At 43.8% G+C, this 20,215-nt stretch overlaps 3 protein-coding genes across 7 annotated transcripts in view; 1 reads left to right on the top strand and 2 right to left on the bottom strand.

Annotated features, from left to right (window-relative positions):
• The window catches only part of LOC117579092 (protein alan shepard), a 132,886-nt gene that overhangs the window by 43,500 nt on the left and 69,171 nt on the right, over positions 1-20,215 (top strand). The window lies entirely within an intron of this gene.
• LOC117579095 (glutamate dehydrogenase, mitochondrial-like) lies at positions 3,071-4,867 on the bottom strand. Its single transcript, XM_034264818.1, has 3 exons — positions 3,855-4,867; positions 3,399-3,803; positions 3,071-3,344 (listed from the first exon to the last, which is right to left on the bottom strand). Exons 1-3 carry the CDS (start codon positions 4,824-4,826, stop codon positions 3,129-3,131), a joined length of 1,593 nt encoding a protein of 530 aa, XP_034120709.1. The 5' UTR covers positions 4,827-4,867; the 3' UTR covers positions 3,071-3,128.
• LOC117579094 lies at positions 5,199-7,186 on the bottom strand. The gene is made up of 2 exons (XM_034264817.1): positions 7,045-7,186; positions 5,199-6,988 (listed from the first exon to the last, which is right to left on the bottom strand). The coding sequence occupies exons 1-2, from the start codon at positions 7,140-7,142 to the stop codon at positions 5,257-5,259; spliced, it is 1,830 nt and encodes a 609-aa protein (XP_034120708.1). The 5' UTR covers positions 7,143-7,186; the 3' UTR covers positions 5,199-5,256.

Genomic DNA, 20,215 nt, shown 5'->3' with positions numbered 1-20,215 from the left:
TTTCCATGGACTGTAATTATTTGTTGCCTTAAACTTTCACAGAAAACCAGATTTAAGGTTTACATTTTGCAGATTTTATCGTCTCTACGCTTAGTACAACCAACAACTTGTTTTCCATGTTTCTCCAGCACTGCGTATACGTTATATTTTCTTGGTATTTGCAGACTTAATCGTTTTTGCTTGGCAGCCCCCAGAAAGCACATCTCATATTTCACTTGAAGCACAATTAAACGTTAAGCAATTAAGGGGTATATTTGTGTCCACCCAGCTCCACCCCTGCTCCACCTGCCACATCACTGGCTGGGCCAGTAAAGTTTGCCCAATCAATTAGTCAAAAAACTTTCAACATATTCCTATATGAAATGTCTAACCAGCGTCGTCGGCTTTGACTTTTGCAAAAGTCAGAAGTCAGGGTGGAAAGGGTCTCTCCTTCTGGAAAAGACTTCGGGTAGGGTCAGAGGTTGCATGCGGTGGACATTTCACACTCCCCAAAAAAGTTGTTTTGAACGGGGGGAAAGGACAAATTACCTCGTGTCCTCGTGTGTTCAATAGATTTGACGGTTGCTCTAGTTACAGCTGTTTTGACTCTCTGCTTTGCCTGTACGCTACCCTGCTCTGGCCCCTTTCCCCTACCCATTTGCCGCATTCTGACAATTAATCACTTTGTCATAGTAGACAGACGGGCTCCACCTCTACCTCTCTGTCGCCGCCATGTGAGAGCCTTCAATCATTAATTTATCATGTGCACTTAGAGGGAAAATTGCGACAAGCTTTTCCACCCTCCACCTGCCCCCCCCTACTACTGTTGCATTTCACAGCAGTCCGCGCTCTCTTTTTAGTTCCCTTTATTTGCCGATTTTTCACTTTACATATTCTACATATGTACATATGTATGTATAATACAAATATATGTGTACCATACATACAAATGTCTGTTTCCAGTGCTTGTGTTTGTGGCAGGTGCAGGTGGGTCCTGTGTCCATTTGCGCTGTGCTTTGCTTTGTAGATTGGTACCCTCGTATTTGTAGAGTAAAACGGGTATATCTTATAGGTGGAAATACATGTCACAGGAACATGCAAACAAAACCATTAAAATCTTAGATTTGTAGATTTATAAAAAAAGGCAAAAATGCCTTTCTATGAAGTATCTTTGATAGCCATCATTTAAATTAATTATATCAAAATTAAATGTTCCTTTTCTGTTAATTTTGAAACTTAAAACAGAGCTAGATCTTTTTAATGGATATTTCTACAGTCGTAATTCGTCCACTAGAAATCTCTTTATTCTTTATTTGTCCACGTTTCCTTTTGTTGTCTTTGTTTTTGTTGCTGAAAGAGTCCGTCCGGCTGTTGCTGACACATGAGGCCGCCCCCATGTTTGGCCTGGGCGTGGCTGGTTGCAGTTTAATTACCACACTAAGGTCCGTTGGGTGGGACAGTGGGAGGCGGGCTTAAACTACAAATTAATTGCGCCAACGAATTGCCGGCAAAGCCACAACGTGCGATTTTTACACGCAGAATTAAAAATTAATACAATTTGCAAACTGAACAAAAACCATAAATATGGTTTTATATGTTTTATATCCACCCTCCTTTGATTGTTCAGTTGATGCAATTTTAATTGTATTTAAGCTTTTCTTTTAATACAAAATAAATTATTTATGAATAAAAAATACATAATACAGATTTCTCATGCCACACTTTTCTCTCTCTCTCTCCTTTTCTTTTCAGGTAAGTTTTTTCTTTTTGCAAACGGCAAACAAAAAATCAATTAATTTAATTACAAATTGATAAAAAGGTAAACAAAATGCGGGCTTTAAAAGGGAATTTTCGCCATGAAAAATGAGGCAGATGTCACACAAAAATATTTGGCACTAAAAGAGGGGAAAAGTGGGGAAACCCCTTAGCCGTTGTGTGTCTCCAAGGGAAGAACCAACCGCATTGTCAGACTGCCATTTACCCCGAAGGTTCTCCTTCAGCCAAAAATGCAATTTCTTAAATTTCCATTAATTTCGCGCTGTCGACTTTTGTGAAATGTCACTTTGGGGCGTCACATTCAAAAAACGTTCAGGCGACAAGAAAATAAAGCGACTTGTCTCTGGGATATGTCCTTCTGCTGCTGCTGCTGCCGCTGCTGCTGCTGCTGCTGCTGCTCCTCCAGCGAACAGCAATAACAATGTTGTCAGCCAAGCAAATAATCACAGGTGTGTGTGAGGCAGGAGGTGTGGGGCATGTACCACAGAACCTGCACAGAGGTGGAGACGCAGTGACGGTAACAATACCCCCCCGCTGTCTAAGTGACTGATGCCTCTCCTGTGGAGAGCAAGTGCAGTGTGTGAGGAGAACAGACAGTGGGGCCTTCAGCATCCACTAACAAGCGCATGGGTGCGGGTTTGCTGTACCCTACAAAGGCGCATCATAGTGATGGAAAACAGCCAAGAACTTTCAGGCAGGTTGAATGCAAATGGTAACTCTTTAAATATTTATTTAGCCTCTATACCATATGCCTATATATCTTTTGGAATACTCCATAAACATCTCTGCGTAAGGGTAGCGTATCTAATGCGTCTACATATTGCTGCTTCTCTTTTTTTTTTCTCGCTTGTATTCTATATATTTTTTCTTTTGCTTTGTTCCGGGTGCTACTTTTAATGACATACGTGGACCACGCCCAACGCTTGTCGTGCGCGGGGTGGCAATGCCATGGAGTGGCACCACACACAGTCCTTCTCCGCACCACTCCTATGCTCATATGGATCCTTGGCTGCGATGCTACTACTATTTTAGTCGCCTTCAGTCAGTTGTCGGGGTGGGGTGTCGGTGTCGTTCTCGTTCTCGTTGTTGCCTCTCATTGTTTGTTGCACGATGGAACAAGCGACTTTACGCCCAGCAAAACGTGACATTTAATTCAAAATGTTTTTGCCACTGAAAGGAGGCAGCGGGTATTTCGCACTGTTTTTGGCCCGATTTCTACCTCTCTTTCTCCAGCTGTTATTTTCCCCTTTGTTTCTCCTCCCACTTTTTCGCTTGTTAACAAAATTCGGCAAAAGAAGTCAACTGAAACTGTAGATTGTAGCTTAAATTTGACTTTTACTTAGTATTTCTTATCGACAAGTGCTTTGATTTTCCTACCACATGCCCGAACCATCCATTACGCGGAAAATCTTCAGCGTGGACCAGATATAGGCAGCCGCACGTAGATCTTTTTGGACATTAAATTTAATGGCAGTCTTCTTGATGCCCAGAGCGGACATTTCCATGACAGTTTGCAGCGCAGCATCGACAATATCCTCCTCGCGGGCATCACGAATGCGTTTCAAACGCTCGCTGGGTTCAATGTGGGGCTGCGGGGGATTGGGGGACAGATCAAGGCATTATATACTGCCATAAAAACTCACACATTTGATGTCGCAATTGCACAGCGACTCATTAATCGAATCAAACAACGCATTGATCGTCTGAGAGATGCGTTTGGCACTCATCCGGCCATAGGACACATGATTTATGTTCTTCAAATACTCAAAATACGAAACGGTCACCCCACCCGCATTGCAGAACATATCGGGCAGGATGAGTACCCCACGATCGATGAGAATTTTCTCAGCTGCCGGGGTCGTGGGCCCATTGGCACCCTCCAGTATAAACTTTGCCTTAATGTCTTTGGCATTCTCGCTGGTGATGACCTTTTGTGTGGCACAGGGTATCAAAATGTCACAATCGGCAATCAGCAGATCCTCCTTCGATTCCTGCGCTTTGGGATAACCTTTGATGCTGTCGTTGCTGGTTTTATAAGCCAAAAGATCCTGAGGGAAGGGAAAGTTATCGCTGCAAAATCTCAATCTCTTCGAACTCACTTCAATGTCGATACCATCGGGATTTGTGATGGAAACATCCCACTCCTTGATGCCCACAATTTTTCCACCCGCTTCGTAGACAAATTTGGCAGCAAAGGAGCCGACATTCCCGAAGCCCTGAATGACAATCCGTTTGTCCTGCCAACCCCTCTGCCAGCCCAATTGATCCATCCAATCCTTGTCTTGCAAGAAGATATCTGCAGATTTCCAGACACCACGTCCCGTGGCAGACTCTCGTCCGCCAACGCCGCCATTGTGCAAGGGTTTACCCGTCACAATGGCCTTGGCATTGATGTCCTTAAAGCCGAAGGTCTTGCTATACTGATCCTCCATCCAGGCCATCTCCCTACCGCTGGTATTCACATCCGGCGCTGGGACATCCACGCCAGGACCAATCATGTTCCGCTTAAGCAGCTCCATGGTGTACTGTCGCGTGATGTTCTGCAGCTCATCGGAGGAATATCGCTTGGGATCAATGCAAATGCCGCCCTTGGAGCCACCAAAGGGAATGTTCACGCAGGCGCACTTGAAGGTCATGATGGCGGCCAACGCCTTTACTTCGCTGCCCGTCACATCCGTGGCATATCGAATGCCTCCCTTGAGTGGCAATCGATGCAGCGAATGATGCGCGCGATACCCTGTAATCACTTCGTACGCATTCTGCCGCTTGATGCTCATATTCACCTCAAGAGCTGTGTTCACAGACCCAATCATCTGCAGGATGCCCTCCACTCGCTGCGACTTTTGTTCGGGTGTCATGTACGTGTAGACATCCATTTGGCGATTCAGTTCCTTCTCCAGCACCTGTGCGGCCTTGTGGTAGTAGAACATGATCATCGATGAGAATTCGGGATCCTTTTCGGTTTCCACTTGTTGCAAATGTTCTGGCATTTTGTGCAGCTGTCGATGACAAGACTGCAAGATGATCTTTCTGCCATTATTAAAGCTAAGTTTAGAAATCTTTCGTAGCATTTCTAAAGCATTTTTATTGATTTTTGATGGAAGAATCGAGGCACAAAAATGTATTTAACTGAGAAATTTAGAAATAGAATAAGGAATTCTGTTATGGGAACTTGTATTCGATTTATATTGTGTGATCGATAACAAGGTATTCAATGGTTATATATATATCGATAATAATAGATTTCAATGCTTAATTCATTTTTAACAATGTATCATAAGATATTCTTACAAGAAGTTCAGTTTTTTGGATCGACAACCAACGATTTTAGTTGTTCTTTTCAATTAAAATTAAATTTAACAATTAATCGATACAAACGATCGATAACTATTGATTTGGTTTCGATTTTCGATCATATTTGTTTAATTTTATAACATTGAAAACATTTTTCACTACAATTTATGCATCAAAATGTCTTACAAATAATTTATAGTTCAAATTCTAATCCTCATCCTCGTCACCCTCATCTCCCTCGCCGCCAGCGGCCTCCTCGCCGCCCTCCTCCTCTTCGACCATCTCCTCCGAGGAGCTAATCTCCACAATGGGCTCAATCTCCGAGGCCAGATCCTCCTCATAGTCACTAATCTCGCCCAGCTCCTCCATGCACTTGTCGTAGTTTTCATCAAAGCGAATGTTCTCATTGAGCGAGGCCACCTCCACATCCTGATCGGCGGGTAGCAGAGCTGGCGCCGTGCCCGGCGGACACTCTGTGATGTTGCGAATCTTTAGGCCATGAATGTGAAAGATGGCCGAACGATTCGACTCCAGAAGTATCTGATGGAAGACACTCAGCAGGCGATCAATGTTGCCGAACATGCGCACCGAGGCGCTCTTCGGGTCCTCGCCCTCCTCTAGGATACGCCCCACAATGTGATGCCGATAGGGATCCATTAGATAGATGAAATCCCCCTTCTTCCACAGCGAATACATTTGATTGTTGATCTGAAAGATGACGTAGTCATTCAGATCCAAGGCCTTCTCCAGCATCAGATGAAAGTCGTTGAATTTGTACATTGGAACGCATTTCCACCAACCCTCAAAGATGTTCGGGGAGAGCAGAATTTCGGCCACAAACTGTCCCATGCGGATCTGCCGGGGGAACGAGTCGAGGTCCATGGGTTGATTCAGATCGTGGCAGGGCTCCCAGCAATTTTTGCACATGTTGACGCCATAGCACATGACTTTGTCGTACATTTTCTGATCCCAAGTGGCGGGATGATCGATTTTCGAAGCCACAGCAGAGGCCACGGCCACCGGTAGGGCACTGCGATTGCGCAGCGCTTCCTTTGGATTGAGCGTGAGATGCAGATTTGAGAGCACATACGCATAGTCAGAGGCAATCACATCAAATTCGCTCATTCGTACGCCATGTTCCCGATCGTAGGAGCGCCCCTCGAGCCCTGGCGTGACCAGACGCACCACAATGATCTCTCGCAGCGAGAACTTGTCGTTCTTGTCGAGATTACTCTCCTTCTTGATCAGCCAAATGACATTATCCAGCGACTTGAAGGCCAAGAGCACAGGGTAGCCGTTGTCAGTATTCGCTTTGAGGGTTTCCGTGTCCCGACCATTGAGATCGAGAACCATCCAAATGCCCTTCTCCTTCCAGATCAACAGATACCAATTGGGTGTCCAGAAGATGCCATATTTCACGTGCTTGAAGAACTCACGCATGATCCGGCGCAGATTCCGCAGGATGTTCGGATAGCCCGGCATCTCGATGGCCGCCTCCAGCTCCATGGCGAATTCAATTTCGTTGATCTTGAAGTGGCGCGTGACACGCTGCTCATTCTCGTCGTAAATCTCGGGATTCACCGATTCATTGGCATTGTCCATGCCCGCGGAATCATTGAACAGCACCTGACCCTCGGCAACAATCTGATCGATCATCTCCGGCTGCCATTCGTCCCGTCGGGTGTAGTAGCTGTGCGCGAAGCCCTTGAGATTGCCCGCAAAGCGTACGCTCTCCTGATTGGCAATGCCCGTTCTGACCGTAATACTGCTGGCCACCACACCAATGGGATAGCCCAAGGATCTGTCGTAGTCGCCGCGGCGCATGCGCGCACATTCCTTGGGATCGAAGGGCGGATAGAAGGGATCATCGTGACCGCCAAAGTATTTGCACATTTGCGTTGAGCAGGGACTGAAGTCCGGCACGTGAGCGAAGCGCTCGCTGGTTGGATAAGCAGGGAATAAATAGATGCGTCGAGATGCATACCCTGTACATACCGTGGCGGAGTTGGCGCACAACAGGCTGGTGGCGGACAGCAGCCACCAGCTTTCTGACGCTTGCTTCGAGAAGCAATTGGAGGAGGATTCGTTGCCATTTTTTCTGTGTGTTTATTTTAATCCGAGAAAATCTCTACAAATAATTTATTGAGTATTTTGAATGACAATTGTTTGGGTTTGTTGCGTTGGGAAGAATATGAAATCAAATGATTTTAAAATGGAATTAGGGCTTAGACTTTTTGGCAGAAGGTTACTTGTTGGGTTAGGATTGGATTCAGCTGAAAATTGCCACTTGTTTAAAGGAAAATATCTCTAGTTTCCGAAGTTTTTGTGTAACCTTTTGCAGTTTCTACCCTCAACTTGCGCTCTCAACAATTTTCTCATTTCATTGGTCTTTTATTTCATTTACTTATCTACGAGTTGAAGCAGTTTTTCATTAGCTTTTCCCTGGCTTCAATTGACACTCACCTGATGACAGCAGTCGTTGTCTTTCTCCACTCTCTACTCCCGCTGTACTGCTGCTCGTTTATCCCTGATTTTCATTACACAAATTGCCGCCACACATGGGTTCAAGCTTCATGGGAAAACTTATGATAATTTTTATGGCTGCACACACACACGACTGGGAATCAGAAGGAAACTTGCGAGTGAAACTAGAGAACAGAAACTGCCACCAGGAGTTCAAGGAGTGGGGCTTAAAGTTGGAAGATAGACATTTTGATGCCCTGAAAGGTATGGGGACAGTGACATGATACGAGAAGTCAAAAATTTCATAAAAAATTCCCAAAATGTACACGATTCTTTGAACCAAGATAAGCGCTATCTCTGGCCTCTACTTTTCCTCACAGATCAGTTCTAGACTCCTGCTGCTGTTGCTCTCTCGCTGCTCCTTCTTCCAGGGTATCAATAGTCTCGACTCCTACTTAAATCAATCCTCTCATCTGTAGAGCCTTCATTTTTCTTCGTTGGCTCCTTTTGTGTATGTATTTTGGCTTTTACGATGGCGGCAGTTAATTCCTAATCCGGCCACAGAGAGAGTCAGAGAAAACAGTTAACAGGGCAACAGCTAAATGTAATTGGAAAGCTCATCAAGTGCTGTGGCTGCCACACAGCCATTGCTGCCACTGATGCCACACGGCCATTGCTTTGCCATTGCTGTCGGTTGCTGTCGGTTGCTGTTGTCGTTTTGTGGCTTGCCACTTGAGTGAGTTCCAGGAAAGTATGCAAAGAATTTGGTCGTGCTCTTCGCTGCTGCTTTTTGTTGCCTTATTTGTGTCGTTGTGTGGGTGTCTCTGTGCGGTTTATTGAAAAGGAAACGCACGTGGCAGTGGCATCAACAGCGAGACTTCCGCTCTCTCTGCCTCTCTCTCACAGTGTTGCTTAGCTAAGCTGCTTTTTTGGACCCGCTCTCTGGCTCTCCATTCTGTGATGGCTTTTACGAGCAAGCCCTTTATTGTCCTTTTGTTTTCTCTGCTTTTTGGGTGAACTGAAACTGGAGAGAGCAGTGTGGGGTTGTGGGACTGAAGGTATCCATGTAATTGGCTTAGTCCAGGAAGGGGCAGAGGTGGGAGCAGTGCATGTGGCATTAACAATTTTCTACTGTTTTGTGTGTGCAACGTTTTTATTCCATGTCATCCAATCAGCAGTGGCAGGCCCCAACTCTTGGCTCACTCCTCATGTGAGCTGAAGATTGATTCCCCAAGCGGTCCTCAAAGCAGAGAATTTTCTCTCCTTTTATTTTCTTTTCTCTCGTTGCTTTCTGGCTTCGATTTCGTTCATGTCCCATCAAGGGTTGGTCCTTGGCATTTGGGGGAGTGCAATAAATTTCCACGTGAATCCTCGTACAATTTTGGAAACACTTCATTAAACAGGCGAAACGGGAAAATCGCTTAACGATTATCGCTATGCCTCGTGCACACCCCTGCCCGCTGCCTGGACTCTGATTTTTTTATATTTCTTTAGCTATGTTTCGCTTTTGCAGCCTCCCCCAAATGCTGCATCGGGAGCTCCCCCTGGGGCTAACTGTCGCCTGCTGTTTGTGCAACAAAAGTCCACAGTAGAGTTTTTCTCATGGCCATCCCCAAGCCCCAAATGATGACCGCTGGTACCAGTGCTGCTTCGTCTGCAGCTCGTTCCCAATAATGATTTCCATGGCGAATTATTTGCATTTCCCCAAACTCATTATTGTATGCATTGTGCAGCAGTGGCTCGGCTGCCCCACTTCGCTGCAAATGTTTCCACCTGAATCAGATTGGGATTCGAATTTGGCGAGTCCTTTCTCGGCCATCAGCTGCTTTGTTAGCTCGCGTGGTTGGACGTGAATTTTTGGCATTTTTAGAATAGAATTTAATTAATTTAAGTAATAAAAATAGAGAAATATTCGAGAGAGAAAAGATGGTGAACAAAAAATAGAATAAAGCGTGCAGAAAATTGAGGGAAAACCCAGGAAGAGAGGCGGAAAGTGATGTTAAATCAGAGTAGAGGTATGTAGAGGGTCCGACAATTGTTTTCAGCATCATATTTCCGTTTGCAGTCCACTGTCTCCCCTCTGCATCTGCACCATTACCTTTCTCATCCACTATACTTTTTACCTCTGGCACTGCTTGCTTCCGTTCCATCCTCAATTCATTTCATTTCATTCCATTTCGTTTCGTTTCGTTTATTACATGTCAGACTTCAATGAATGTCAGTTTGACAGTTCATAAGACAAATACGACAAAAGGAAAAAAGGAAATGTGGAAGGGGATGTGGTGTGATGGAGGGATCTGTTAGGGATGTGGGGATAGTTCCGCAGAAGGACCGTGTGGAAGGGGAAGAAATAACATTTACAGGTGGACAGGTGCACACATGCGGGTGGAATATTCTCTCTCTTCCGCTCTGTTTCTGTGCAAGTCTGTGAGTAACATTTTGCGGACATTAATGTGTCAGCGTGCAACGTCTTGTGGCATATGAGAGACGTGCTTGGGCACCTCCGACACACTAGAGGGAGAACCCAGTGGAGCCCAGAGACATGAGGCAGGCAGGAGCCTGCGAGCAGTGCAACTCTTGCGCGGATTCTTTCCTTGTAGCCAATTCCACTTACCTCACTCTCTCTCTCTCTCTCTCTGTATCTGTTGGAGCGATGGCTAAGACGTGTAAGTGGCCTAAAGGAGAAATTGAGATGCGGGAAGAGGCCAACAGACTGTGGGGGAGGTGTGTCCTGCAGCTGTCGTCGAGACATGACAACTTATTGGCATTTGGCTGTCTAGAAGTTCGCTCTTTCTCTCTCTCTCTCTCTCTGGCTGCTGCTGCGAGGCCTTAAACAATTTCTAGTTGCAAATTGAAAATCAGATAAGTGAGTGCTTGGTGGGGGGGGAGGGACTGTTAGCTGAGGGAGCTATCACTTTAATAGATTCTCAAACAGTGCCACCAACTCCTGCAGCTATTGACAGCTCTTCCTCTCGCTCTTCCCTCTCCCTAACAGCTCTATCTCGTTCCTCTCCCTTTTTGACAGTTAGAGAACTTTTCAATGCATTGTCATAAATCATTTTGCGGGCAGAAAACAAGTTGGACAGACTCTGCCACGCCCACACACGTAGAACAGTGACTGCCACATGCCATTGGGACATGCCACATGCCATTGTGTGTGCCACACGCATGCCGAGAGAACTAGAGGAAGAGAATGTCAAAGTTGAAGCAAGAATGGCCATTCCCATTCCCATTCCCGTTCACTTATTTCTGCCTTGAATTCTACTTGTGATTCTTCCTTCATTTTTATTTTTGGACCTCCTGCACATTTCATACCTGTGCAAAAACCTGAACTTTTCTTTGGCTTTTCCGCCTGGTTTTCCCTGACTTTTTCTACTGTTTTTCATGCCTTGTTTTGTTGGCTTTTTCTACTATTTTTACTGCCTCTTTTCTTGGCTTTTTCTACTGTTTTTCCCCGCTGTTCTCTTCTTTTTTTCTCCTCTTTTTCTCTGCCTCTTGAAGGTGCATTATTATCAGCCAAGAACTGGACCTCAGACTGGAGCCGTGTGTGGGGTACAAAACGGCTTGAAGGAATGCTTGTCCACTTCAACTTCCCATTCCACAAGCCACTCCACACATCACGTATACGCCGCATTGTCGAGCACTACACATGACACTTGCTACGCTGCTCCTTTTCTCTTCTGCTTCCTTCCTGGCGGCTCCTGTGCCATCTACATCACTCCATCTGTTGCCTTAACAAATCTTAATATATTTGCTTATTTTTAGACTTGATTTTCTTTATATTTTCCCATAGATTTACTGTACATTTTCCCCCATAGATTTTCTAACAAGGGGGCGCCCTTGTTAGAGGGTGTAAAATTTCCAGCACTCAATGTGTTAACAGCTGCTGCCCCGCCCCATTTCGATGAGATGATAAAAGTGTGTGTGGCATGCGGCACAAGGCATGTTGCAAATGGGTTTCCTCGTTGTTTGGGGCAACATGAGATTTTGATGTTGCTGCAGTGTACCCCCTGTGACTCCCTGACATCGACAGCTGCTGCTGCTGCTGCTGCTGCTGCTGATGTTCTGCTTTTATATTTTGTAACTTGAGCAAAAATACCAGCCATTTTTTTGGTCTAATGTAAAGGCTCAATTTTGTTTGTAGGAAAAATCACTCAGCAAACTAGGATAGAAAGGTGTTAAATGTTAGAGGAAATTTGTGAAGGGAATTTACTATTTTTTGTAGAATTTTACAGCAACTTTAAGTCGTTTTGGATATTTCTCTCAGAAACCCGAATTTTTCGATATTTCTTGATAACTTTTTAAGCCATTGGAATGGATTCATTTAACCTTAGAGCCACTTAATTTATTTTATGATTTATTGCCCCCTGGTTTGTAAAATTTGTTTTGGAAATTTGTCCCTAAAAAATGTCCAAAAAGTAGGAATTTTCTACCTTGAAGTTAAATTTAATGGGTTTTAAGCCAAATTTATATCTCAGTTCCTCATATTTAATTCTTGCTATAACAAACCAGAAAGTCTGGGTTCAACTGATTTTAATCAATTTTAAAGGAAAATTAGTCCCCCGATATTCATTATATTTTCACAAGCCTGCACCTCTATTTATTTTCTAATATTTCATACCTATTTCGAATATATTCCCATGCCCATTTCATTACCAGTTCTTCCAGCATTTACCAGTAGAACCACTTTAATCAGCGAACTAATTGCTTGCTCCTCTTGGAAATCCTTCTTTTTTTTTGGCAATTTTTGTTGATTATTTCAACCTGATATCCCTCTCGCAGACCCCTTACCAGACTCACATTAAGCAGCCATTTCTCAATTTCTGAGTCTCCCTCTCGCTATCTCCGCTCTGCTGCTGTTCTCTGCTCTGAGCAGAACATAAAAATGTCTGGCACTTCCTTTTAGCTGCTGCTCGATGTCCTGATTACTGGCGAACTGCTTCCGTTTTTAATATTTATAATCCACTGTAATTAAGACGAGAGAAGCACAAGAGACACAGAGAGAGAGAGAGAGACAGTAGAGAGCGCGCCAGAGAGTCGAGTCGCACACCAAAAACGAGAAGAAAAATGTGGCATTAATTACCAGGAAAGCTTTTTACGGGTCCTTTGCCAGGCAAGGAAACGAAACGAAAAAGAGAAAGGGAAAGGGAAAACTGCATGAATATAAATGCGTATCGCTTGAAAAATGTATAATTAGCAGAGCAGTTAATAACTTTTCTTGTTGTTGTTTTTGTTGTTTTTTGGCGAATTCTCACGCACCGCAGGAATGCTGGAGAGGCAACGAAAGAGGTTCCACCGCACGCACTAATTAAATATAAAGTGGAAAACGGAAAAGGGAAAAGGAAGAGCGAAGCAAGAGAGGTCGCAGGTTCAGCTCAACCGTTCCATGAATTATAAATGCAACAAAGAGTATTTTTAGGTTACCCCAAACGAAAGTGAAGGGAGGGACAAACCGCAGAAGGCAAACGGGAATAATGCGAAAAATTCACTCACTGGTGACAAAGACCAGAAGCCAGACGATGAAAAACGCGTCACGGATTGAGATAACTTGGCCATACTTTGGCAACGCAAGGATGCCCCACTGTACTTTCCAGCTTGTTCTGTCCTGCCCTCCCCCAATTCGTACTTTCTTCAGCATTATTTGTGAACTAATTTGTGGTTTTTCCTTTTGCTGTGTGCTTCAAATTGGCTTCATTATTGTAATTAACTTTGTTTTCTCTACGAATCTACCACTCCTCCATTCAACTTTGCCCCTCCGTCACTCTCTGGGATCTGTGGCTTTTGTTAAATTCAGCAAATTAGTTATAGCAAAATAACCTTTCTCGTTTTTTTTTTTTGGGCTAATTGAAACCCTAAACAAATGGCAATTGAAACCCTTGCAATCATTAAAATAAATTAAATAAATATTTCAATCGAGCATCACATTACCTTCTGCCCACGTATCGAAACATATGTGAATATTTGTATTTTATCCTTTTGAATTAAAATTCAATTCTGTTTTCGTCCTCTCTCTCTTTTTGCCTCTGCCTCTGTCGCTGTTTCCGTTTCCGTTTGTGTGGCTGCCACGTGGCTGACATGTTAAAAGCCTAAATAATTGCCAACCATTTTATTTATGTATTTTATTTATTCGTTTTTTATTCATCTCAAACCCAAAATAGAAGGGGAAGACAGCTGTTCAATGTGCAGGGATTTTTGGGTAGATTTTTGTATGTGACATAAAACCTTTTTCGCAGATTTCTGCCAGCGCATCCCGCGCCAAAAGAACTTTAATATTCCCCACCTTCTTCTGCCTGCGACATTTCCAAGCTTGATTTACTTTTGCTTCCTTTGTTTGTGTTTTCATGGGATATTTTTCTTGGAAGTTCCATATCGTATGTAAATCCAAATTAGGTTTTGGGATACGACAAAAGAAAAAAGAGAGGAGAGCCCTTGAATTACAGTCGGTTAAGTGCACCCGTGGCTCGTTTTGGTGGTCATTAGAATGAATCATTTATGAAGGTACAACAACGAATAAAGAGCCAGAAGTTTTGTTGAGTTTAATGAAAGGGATCGGTGGGGGGGGGGGGGGGGGATATCGTAATCAGAGTGAGTTTTGGTTCTTAAGTTTACCTTGCAAAATGTCGGCTCTCATATGGTTCTGGGGGACTTTATAATCTGCTTTTGATTGAAATTTGCTAAATTCGATTGGTCTCTTGGAAATTTGTAGACTTTGCAGAATTTGTAGCTCTTTCCTTCCATAAGATTTCATTGAATCTGGGCACCCTTCTCCCCTTTTTGTTGCCTCGAATTGTCGCAGTATTTTTCCATTTCAATTGTTTATAAAAGTTCTATGGAAAAAAACTGCACAGTCTGAAGTTTTGGGTTTCATTCAGTCTGGCAGAAACTCTGGAAGAGAGTCACTCTCGCTCCCTAGCTCTCGCTCCATGGAAGAGTCTCTCTATGTTCAATCAGTGTCTCCCCGGAGTTCGGTGCGTGAACATCGTCTGTGTGTGTTATTGAAACAGAAACAAAATTGTAATCCTCCCTATCCATAACGATGAAGCCATATTCATCAGCGGACAACAACAACAATAGCAGAGGTAGCAGCAGCAGCAGCATAAGCAGTATTAGCAGCGACATGCAACGTTTGTCATGGCTACGTTGGCGTTTCAATTTGCACAGCTTAGATTTTGGAGGTGCCACAGCATCCCACGGTGCCTCTGGTGATTCGGCAGCAGGTGGGATAGAGGCAGTCGACAATCAGCAGGAGAATGAGTTGGAGCAACTACCATTTCCATACCCGTTGCCATCCTTCTCGGCATTGTGGCAGCAGCGGCAGAGGCGTTACCGTGGACTGCCGAACCTCCTGCAACTGCAACCTCCTGCTGCAACGATGGGCGGCGGACATTATGTGAGTTATTTGCTAATTGCCAACAAAACTGAAAACAGGAGAAAACAGTGAAAAGTTTTCACTCTGGCAGCCGCGTTCTGACTCTGCCACTGCCATTGCCAGTGACGTGACTGAGGCGTGGCATGGCATGGCATGGCGGCAACAACATGTCACACCGTGCAACATGACAGCCAACAACAGAGACAGACAAAACCACACGAGCAGGGGTGAGGTGGAAGGGAGAAGGATCAGTAGTTAAGTAGAAAGAGGCAGAGAGAGAGACGGGAGAGACAGACAGAGTGCATTTAGGTTTACATTTCCAAATGAGTGCTAAACACTCTGTTTAGTTGGTATTGAGATGCCCTCACGTGATTCGTTACGACCATTCATTCCATTTCCATTGCAAATGAATGAATAATGAGATGTTTTATCGGATACACTTTGTAGGAAAAGTTCTTTAGAATTGGTTTGGAAATAGGTGAGAATTGTAAAGGAAAGTAATTAAAAACGTATTTTAATAGTAATGGGAATCCAAGGCCGAATATGCTCGTGGGGGAACACACGGTAGCAGCACCATTTCTAGCAGCAGCTTCCAGCAATAGAGAATCCCCACCAAACTTGCGGTTGTTGCCTTTAAATGTATCCCAAATCCCCCCTCGCCGTTATATCTCGTTCCCTCATTGATTTGCTTTCTACCTGCCAGCAGCCGGCAGCACAGACGATCGACAAAAGCCAATGCAAAATGCAACAACAGCATAAATGATGTACAAGCATATGCACGCAAACTGCGGGAGGGCAGGAGGGTAGGCGAGCGCGAAGCTGCGCGCTTATCTCGAGAGAGCAACTTCAAGAGAGTGCATAAGCTGTGAAGGGCAGAACGAGATAGCGCGATCCTCGGCTCTCTTGCTTTGCGTAATATTTCGGTGGTGTCCGTAAATGCAGACGCAGATTTCTCGCCCCCTTTCTGCACTTCTCCTTCTTTCGTCTAAAGTTTTGCGCGCAGGTAGCAAATATTTTGTATGCGTTTTGGCTGAAGCTGAGGCTGAGTGAATGCCGAACTACTGTTATGATTTTGGGTTGTAACTGTCTGCTGAGTGATCTTCTGTTCAACGTCTTTTCCCATCTATAAATTTAACTCTAACGCCACATTTTCTACTTTTCCCGTTCCACCTTCTAGAGGCGTTTCCATTCCTGTTCCCCCCAATTGGTTTCCATTGTACAAAAAATGTTCATTGTTATTGACAAACAAGCGACATTGTGCGGCTTTGATTGTCATCCTGTGTGGCTCGTGCAACACACGGGAGCCGAGACCGAGACCTGCAGGCCACACCTCAACTCTGTTCTCTCTCTCTGCTGCTCGGCTACGGATCTGTTTTCACCGCATCTCAGGCACTGACCAGGGGCACTTCACTCCGTTCAGCACACCATGCTCTGTGCTCTTCCCCCTCCCCTAGGCTGGCTGTCTCTGTGGCTTTTTCCGTCTTCGTGCGCTTTGGACGTGTTGGGACACCACTTAATTTCCGGCAATGCGAGTCACGTACGCTCCATCCTGCCTTTATGTGCAATGACATTTTCATTTTGTACACAGACATGCAGAGGGACACATACAGACACACACACAGACACAGAGAGGCAGACATGCAGGGACCTTCACACAGCCACAGAGACAGAGAGACAGACAGAAAGGGTGCAGACATGTTACAACAAATGGCAAACATTCTTTTTGGCCTTGCAACGAGGCGTGTGGTTGCTGTTGCTGTTGTCAACTCATTTTGTTGCAATTTGCAGTCGAAACAAAAAAGAAAAGAGTCAAAAAACAAACGCAGAAAACAGAAACTCTAGAGGGAAAACTCCATGGAAGAAAATGGAAGTCGTGAAACTCGATTATTTTTAATTAAAACAACATTTAGCGAGGCGAGAGAGAGAGGCCTCTCTGGTAAAGGAAAGACAACTAAAGAAAAAAGAGTTCAAAGAAGTTCCCCACCCAAAACCAGAAAGAAAGACAGAAAATAGTGGTGGCCTTTCAATTGCAGACTTGTGCGGTCAAGAAGCGGAGCTTAGAAGAGGTTTTCCCCTCTAGATTTTCCCTTAGATGGTGCCTTAATTAGGAAAAGAAGAAAATCTGGAGCAGAAGCAGAGTTTTCGTGTGACAAGCAGACCAAGCAATGAATCCTATGCCAGAAAAGAAGCCGGGAAATGCGACTCCTGTGTTTGCCTTTCGGGTACAACGCCTCGGTATGATAATCGAAGAGCAAAAAAAAAAACCGCTTGGCATATCAAATTGTTTGATGATGGTAGGGTTGATGTAGACTTTGACTTCCACTTCGACTCCCCCATTTGTTTACTTTTTCTTCGATTTGTTTGCTTAAAGCGGAAACCATTTGTTTAGACTGGTTTTTTTTTTACTGGTGAAATAAAATCCAACAACAAACGTGTGCGGATTTCTTAAGAAAATAAAACTCTGATAAAATATCGGCTTACACGTTGGTTAAACAAAATATGCATAAAGATATTTTTAGATAACTTTTAAATAGACACAAAAGTGGAGAAAAAAGTGTTCATTGGTACAAATTTGCATGAAATCTCTGGGAAAACCCCTTTTGACAAAGACCCTCTCTGCATGTAATTGCACACTTGCAGGGAGATAATATTCAAGGGAATTGCCATGCAATTTTCCACATTTCACACAGACAGATTTTTCTCTTGAAAATGCAGCAGCAGAAAAATATAATTAAATTTTGTGTTACTCAAAAGCGGAGCATGTTACGGGTCTAATCTGCTGCTGCCCCGTGCGAAATCCCTACAGGACTTCCCCTTCCAGTCCTTGTGGTTTGAATGTTGAGCTTTCTCCTCTCTCAGTCTGACAGAGACAGAGTGTGGTCGAGCCAGTGCACTGGAGTGCTAGACAAAGCAGGGGAATAAGAAAAATCTGCAGCTGGTGTCCATTTCTTGCTACGAGAAAAGCGAAGATTTATTGGAGGCTTACCCCTCGAAACGACAGGAGCTGCTGAATGGATCCTCCTGTTACTCCTCCTCCTCCTTTTACTGCTCCTTAAGCCGCTTAAAGATTTTCCAATTCACAAAGACAAAATGAAATAAGAAATAATTAATTTTATATTCCCCCTCCGCACTTCCCACTTCGTTATTTGTTGTGGTCGTTCTTGTTGTTGTTTTTTTGTTGTCAATTGTTAATTTGCTCAGAATGGTGTAAACTTTAATTTACTTTTATAATTTGTTTTTGTGTGTTTTAATTATTTTTCCGTTGTAAAATTTTATGGCCTACTTTTTGGCTGTCCGCGCTCACGCGAACAAACATTAAGAATTCAATAAAAATACTCACTAAATATAAATGCAGCAGCGGCAACGGCAGCGGCAACGGCAGCAGCAGCCGTGAAGAGCGTTAAAAATTTTCATTAAAACTAAAATTGCAATTTCGGAAAATCGTGTGAGAGAGAGAGAGACACTTTCGGGGGCAAGAGCGGGCAGATGGAGAGAGAATTTATGATGCTTACGTGACCGCTGAAAAGAGGAACGCGTACCGGGGGCGGGCGCTCTTAAATGATGGCTTAAATGAGTCGTGCCTGGCCCCGTGGCCAGTGGCATAAGTTTGGGCCAGAGCACTACCTCTGTGCCCTCTTCTCTCCGCTCGCCGGCGTCTCTATCTGTAGTGCTGCGTTTTCCCTGCTGCATTTTCCCCCCCAGTTGCATTTGAATTTATTAACAAAAGTTGGCCCACGTCCACGAGGCAGGCAGCAGGCATTCAGCAACAAATGAAATGTAATTTTATATTTCAGCCTAAAATAAATAACAGTTGCAGAGTAGGCAAGAGTAGGCAAAAACGGTGCCAAAGGCAGTGGGGAATATATAGTTTAGAATTTAAGGCAACAAAATATAGAGACGCTAGGCCCCGAAAAGTAACTACAAATTTATTTCTGATCTGCCTGCTTCAGCTATACCTCTATCCAGACGATAAGCGAACAATCTGCTCCTGTGTTCTGTTAACTAAACTCATTTAATCGTTGACTTTCAATATATTTTCAAACGACAAAAAAAACTATACAAATAAATAACCGTCGCCAAGGCAAAACCATCTGTGTCCCAAGTTTTCTGTTTGCACTAAGCCGCTGCTAAGAAATCACTTAGTGGAAAAGTTTCTTTATTTTCGCTTTTCCACCAACATATTTTTGTTGTTGTTTTGACGGCTGGTGCGAGGCGTTAAAGGCTTAGACGTCACCCTCTGCACCCTTTGCTACCCCTTTGATGGCTGGAAATGTAATTTTGTCGTAAATGTCATTTTTTATGTTGGTTTCTGTTTCGTTTCTGCTCGTTTGCGTCGTCCTGCAATTGTTTTTGGTGTTTCTTGGGAGGGCAAGAAAAATGTCTTCAAATCAAAGGCACGAAAGTCCTTCCCCCCCCTTGTAGGCGACATTTCAACTCTTTCTTTTTTTGTGCTGTTGTTTGTTATTGGATTTTCTTTTTCGTTTCGTTACATTTAATGAAAATTTGTTGGCAAACGTGGCAAGGCGTGGAAAATTTTAAATTGATTATTGCACAGTCGGTGGGCCGCCCGGGGATCCTTGCTGTGCGTTTTCCCCCAACGCCGCATGAGGTTGGGTTTGTTCTTTTCGGGAGATCCCTGGGCACAGGAACATTGGGGTAATATATTATCGTTTATGATGTTAACATAAAACTTGCACGCTTGGGGTGTACCTGGTACTCTTCCACATCCACTTTTATGCCTCACTTGCTACGTGCTCATAAAATAAACGCCCCAAGATGGATTGGCCCTCCATCCTACATCCATCTGTCGAAGGAACATCCATCCGAAATGGTAATCCTGTATCCTGCGAAAAGCAAGACATAATGGCATTTGTAGAACACTTTGATTCTGCCCTTTTATAGGTGGACAATTCTGCAATTCCCCTGCCCATCGTCTTGTTTATGGGCTGTCCCATGTTTTGTACTATGATTTATGTCCTTGGATAAGTAATTTTTTGGTTAATTTTGTGGAAAATTTGTAGCTTAATCAGCATGTGATTTTTATGACACCCAAAAAAAGGGGTTCTTCTGGGAGGTTCTGTTAAGGTGCTTCTGCGTTAAAGGAGTTTGCAGCTTGAAGAATTATGGCACTTATTTGCTAGATAAATGTTTATGAATCTTAAACAAATGGCACACAATGTAGATGTTGCTGCATTTGGTGCTGAAATTTGATAAGTTGCTCCATCAACGCGCACACAAATAAATATAGAAAAGACAAATAAAACGAGTAAACATAAATCGTGAAGTATTATGCAAAATGTTAGCTCTAACCTCTTCTTATTGCACGAAATAATA

Source organism: Drosophila guanche, unplaced genomic scaffold (assembly GCF_900245975.1).
Source record: "Drosophila guanche unplaced genomic scaffold, DGUA_6, whole genome shotgun sequence".
In the NCBI taxonomy this organism is placed as follows: domain Eukaryota; kingdom Metazoa; phylum Arthropoda; class Insecta; order Diptera; family Drosophilidae; genus Drosophila; species Drosophila guanche.
The sequence above is the reverse complement of the archived record's forward strand: the minus strand, read 5'-3'. Positions and strand labels throughout refer to the sequence as shown.

What these genes read in the sequence shown, in the direction of transcription:
- LOC117579095 (XM_034264818.1), bottom strand. Translation starts at nt 4,826, where the DNA reads ATGCTACGAAAGATTTCTAAACTTAGCTTTAATAATGGCAGAAAGATC. An exon ending in CCGATGGTATCGACATTGAA is followed by an intron (nt 3,804 to 3,854) that starts GTGAGTTCGAAG and finishes CCCTTCCCTCAG; the next exon opens with GATCTTTTGGCTTATAAAAC. An exon ending in GCAATTGCGACATCAAATGT is followed by an intron (nt 3,345 to 3,398) that starts GTGAGTTTTTAT and finishes AATCCCCCGCAG; the next exon opens with CCCCACATTGAACCCAGCGA.
- LOC117579094 (XM_034264817.1), bottom strand. Translation starts at nt 7,142, where the DNA reads ATGGCAACGAATCCTCCTCCAATTGCTTCTCGAAGCAAGCGTCAGAAA. An exon ending in TGTGCGCCAACTCCGCCACG is followed by an intron (nt 6,989 to 7,044) that starts GTATGTACAGGG and finishes TTATCCAACCAG; the next exon opens with CGAGCGCTTCGCTCACGTGC.